Consider the following 3,509-nt stretch of genomic DNA (forward strand, 5'->3'; position numbering starts at 1 on the left):
AAACGTTGGCGGCGAACGCTATGCACGAAGGCGAGCTCTGCGATTCTTTTTTTGATGGTGGTCAAGAAACTGAGCGGGCCGCGCAGCTCCTGCTAACCACTAAAACAGAGCTCAAACGGCAGCTGGAAAACGCTATCACGTTAAAAGGGGTTTGAGTTTGAGCTTTGGCGTAATAGAATTATGTTTTCTCGAATAATCAAATCACAATCCGACGCTATCAAGTCTGTAGCATCTGTAGATTATGTGCAAGTCATGGTTTACGATTTTAAAGCGAAGCCTGTATTGCCTCAGAAGTTTCGGGGTCATTGTGATCCCGCAAAAAAGTGCTGGCGCTCCGTAATTGAGAGTAGATGTAAGCATGAAATGGCTACCGGCAATGCAGATTGGTTGAAGATGATTCTAGCCACAATCTTAAAATCGATGTAGTGCCTGTTCGCAACGGCACACCCCACAACACAAAGCCGCACCACGCCACACTGTTCACTGGTCCATATGGACGCAATAGTTTCCTCTCACAGACAGAACCTCATTGCAAGTCTTGCCTTGAAGGTCGCCCACAACGGGAGCCGAAAGCATTTCATGCTTAAAAAACCAGTTGCTCCCATACAGAGCAGCGAACCACGCATACCCAATCACGCGGGTCCTCCATGTGGCGCAAGGAAGTTGAACTAATTGAATTTCTCAATGTAAAATACGTAGAAAAATCGTAAAGTACGACTTACACACAACCTACCAATAGCGTAGGTTTGTAATTTGAATATAGAAAAAAAACATAATTCTGTTATGCGAGTACTAAAAAAAATTGGAGGACGCTTAAGCTTCACCTTCAAGAGTGGAACGCGAAAGCGTTCCCGTCGACCCGCCAAGGGGTGTAAGACAATGCGCTACGGCACAGCGATCACTTACGAGGCGCCCCGCATTGGACTTTGCGCCCACCTATCACGCAGTGAGCGTCGAGCAACGCAGCGTTCGGCGCGGCAACGAAACGTGCACCTGAGCAAGCAGAACGAACCAAAGAACTCGGTGTCTCGGAGGGGGAAACGATCTACGCGAGGCAAGCGTCGTGATCGGCCCGGACAGCTGGGCCACGACGCGCCTCACACCGGTCCCCGCACAGCCCCAATGCGCTCAAACGAGACGTAGGCGAGAAGCGGGCGAGTGGCGCGCCACCTGTCGGGGCAGCGCCTTGCGTTGTGAGGAGGGGGTTTTCTGTCTTTGCCGCAAGATGGCTCTCCGTGTGCGGTAAGCGCAGAAGACATGTAGCGGAAACGTACTTCGCTACGCGTTTAACTGCGACTTCTGTAATTTACATGCTCATAATCACCGATATACACAGCAGTATAACTTTCTACGGCACGTTTCTAAGGCAACACCGCATTCACTAGAGGCGTTTTGTCCCAATTAGAACCATCGTACTCAGGGCTAAATGAACAAAATTTCCAAGGGTTTAAATTACTAGACAGCTTTAGTTACACGTATGTAGAGGCTTCGCGTACGCAAACGTGAAAGGCCTACGTACCTTACGTGCACGCCATCTGAAACGCTTTTAGCTACACGTACGCGCCGCACGCCAAGAGGGACCCCGTAGCTCCATCTATCGGGAAATGTGAACACGGCGGTAGCCAATCCGCCTCAGCGCGCGCGCGGCCCGCTATCGCTTGTTCGTGATCTTGAGGAACTCCCGCGCGAAGCTGTCTACGTGCGCAAGAAACGCACGCAAAGAATTGAATCTCACGTACGTCCGTGAGACGCGCGCGCGCCCGCTACGTTCTACGCATGCGCACTGCTCACACGAAGCTCTACGTACGAAAAGCCTCTACGTACGTGTAACTAAAGCTGTCTACTGACTAATGAGGTTCGGGTTCTTGCGTATGCAGACGACGTGGCCTTTTTTGTACCGATAAAAAGAGTGTAAAAACTGCTCTTGCAATTACAGAAGAATTTTGTGCAGCATCTGGTGCAAGCGTCAACCTTGAAAATTCAAGTTCAGGTTTTTGGTTTGGATTATGGGCCACAATGCCATCAGATTACGCAGGCATTCAATGGAAAGAAGATCTGCGTTATTTAGGTGTGCCTCACTCACAGTATAGAAATAGCAACGCTCATTGGTCGGGAGAAGTTGGCAAAATTCAACGTAAAGTGAATTCATGGCGAGGGCGGAATTTGTCAATGTTCATTCGTGCTGAAGTGTGCAACGTGTTCCTAGCTTCCCGTCTCATGTATGTGCTGCAAGTACTGCACTGCTCACGACTTCGCCTTCAGGCACTGCATCGCGTATTTGCAACATTTATTTGGAGTTCGAGTTGTGAATCGATGCGGCACGACAATCTGTTCCTCCCCCTTGAACGTGGTGGTCTAGGATTAGTCCACCTCTTCGTCAGGCAAATTGTTTCTCGCCTGTTTTTCTTTCGAGACAGTGACCATCCGTTTTTGCGTGAAATGTTGCAACTTCGTTTAGTTCATAATGTTCCTAATATAGTAGTGTCATCAAATGCCAAAGATGTCCCACAGGCTCCTTGGGGCTTTCTCAAGGAGATTGTTGTTACATTTCTTTTCCTGAAGGTTAGATTCAGCCTGGAGTACGTGTTCACTGCGAGTCGAAAAGCAATTTCTGCGGCACTGGTGGACTCTGTTTTCCTAGATCCTTTGTATCGTGTACCTTATTTAAGCCGACCTTATCAGGATGTACTTAAGGGCTTCCCAAAAATGTGTGTACCTCCTGGAGTAAAAACATTTTTCTTTAAATTACATTCGGAAACACTCCCTGTCAAAACTTCGTTGAATTCGAGAGGTTGCTTTGTGCCGTGGTCAACAAACTGCCGACTCTGTCCACGTGCCGAAACAATAGATCACTGTTTCATAGACTGTAGGGACGCTGTATTTTTTTGGGACCTTCTCCAACGGGCGCTTAAAAAAGACATTGACATTACTCCATATTCAATTAGGTTTCTACCGTTTAAGGTCACGGGTGGTCCTCCCTATGAGATGTTCATAGTACTTGTTTTCTATAGCCTATGGAGAAGAAGACTGTGTGATCGCCATGCCGAAAGCCCGCGATCTACAAGATCCTTCTTTCGCGAAAGTGTTGCTTATTTAAGAAGTGTGTACGCTGCGCAGGAACCTCCGCCAGACTGGATGCACTTGTTGGATGCATGTGTGTGTTTGCCTGAGTTTTAAGTGTATAGTTGTGTTCACTTTGTAATACACCTTCAGTTTTGTTTTCCATGTAATAAAGAAAAAAAATACTCATGGCTGAGTGGTAGCGTCCCCGTCTGACACTCTGAAGACCCTGGTTCGATTCCCACCCAGCCCGTCTTGCAAGTTGTTTTTATTTATGAATTGCCTTCCGAGATTTTTTCGCTCACGGCCAACGCGCCGACGCCGACGACATCGGCTTTTCTGCGACACGAGATCTTTAACGCTGTCGCGTTAAAAAAAAGGAGCTCATTGCCCTTGCACTCTCTGAATAACGATGACCAGCGAAGCTGTGTATGCGGGCCCCGTAATGG

At 48.1% G+C, this 3,509-nt stretch overlaps 1 protein-coding gene across 1 annotated transcript; it reads left to right on the top strand.

Moving 5' to 3' along the window:
• Positions 1-2,217: 2,217 nt before the first annotated feature.
• Positions 2,218-3,177, top strand: LOC142577937 (uncharacterized). Its single transcript, XM_075687375.1, has one exon. The coding sequence runs from the start codon at positions 2,218-2,220 to the stop codon at positions 3,175-3,177; it is 960 nt and encodes a 319-aa protein (XP_075543490.1).
• The last annotated feature ends 332 nt before the right edge of the window (positions 3,178-3,509 follow it).

Source organism: Dermacentor variabilis, chromosome 4 (genome assembly GCF_050947875.1).
Source record: "Dermacentor variabilis isolate Ectoservices chromosome 4, ASM5094787v1, whole genome shotgun sequence".
Classification (NCBI taxonomy): Eukaryota; Metazoa; Arthropoda; class Arachnida; order Ixodida; family Ixodidae; genus Dermacentor; species Dermacentor variabilis.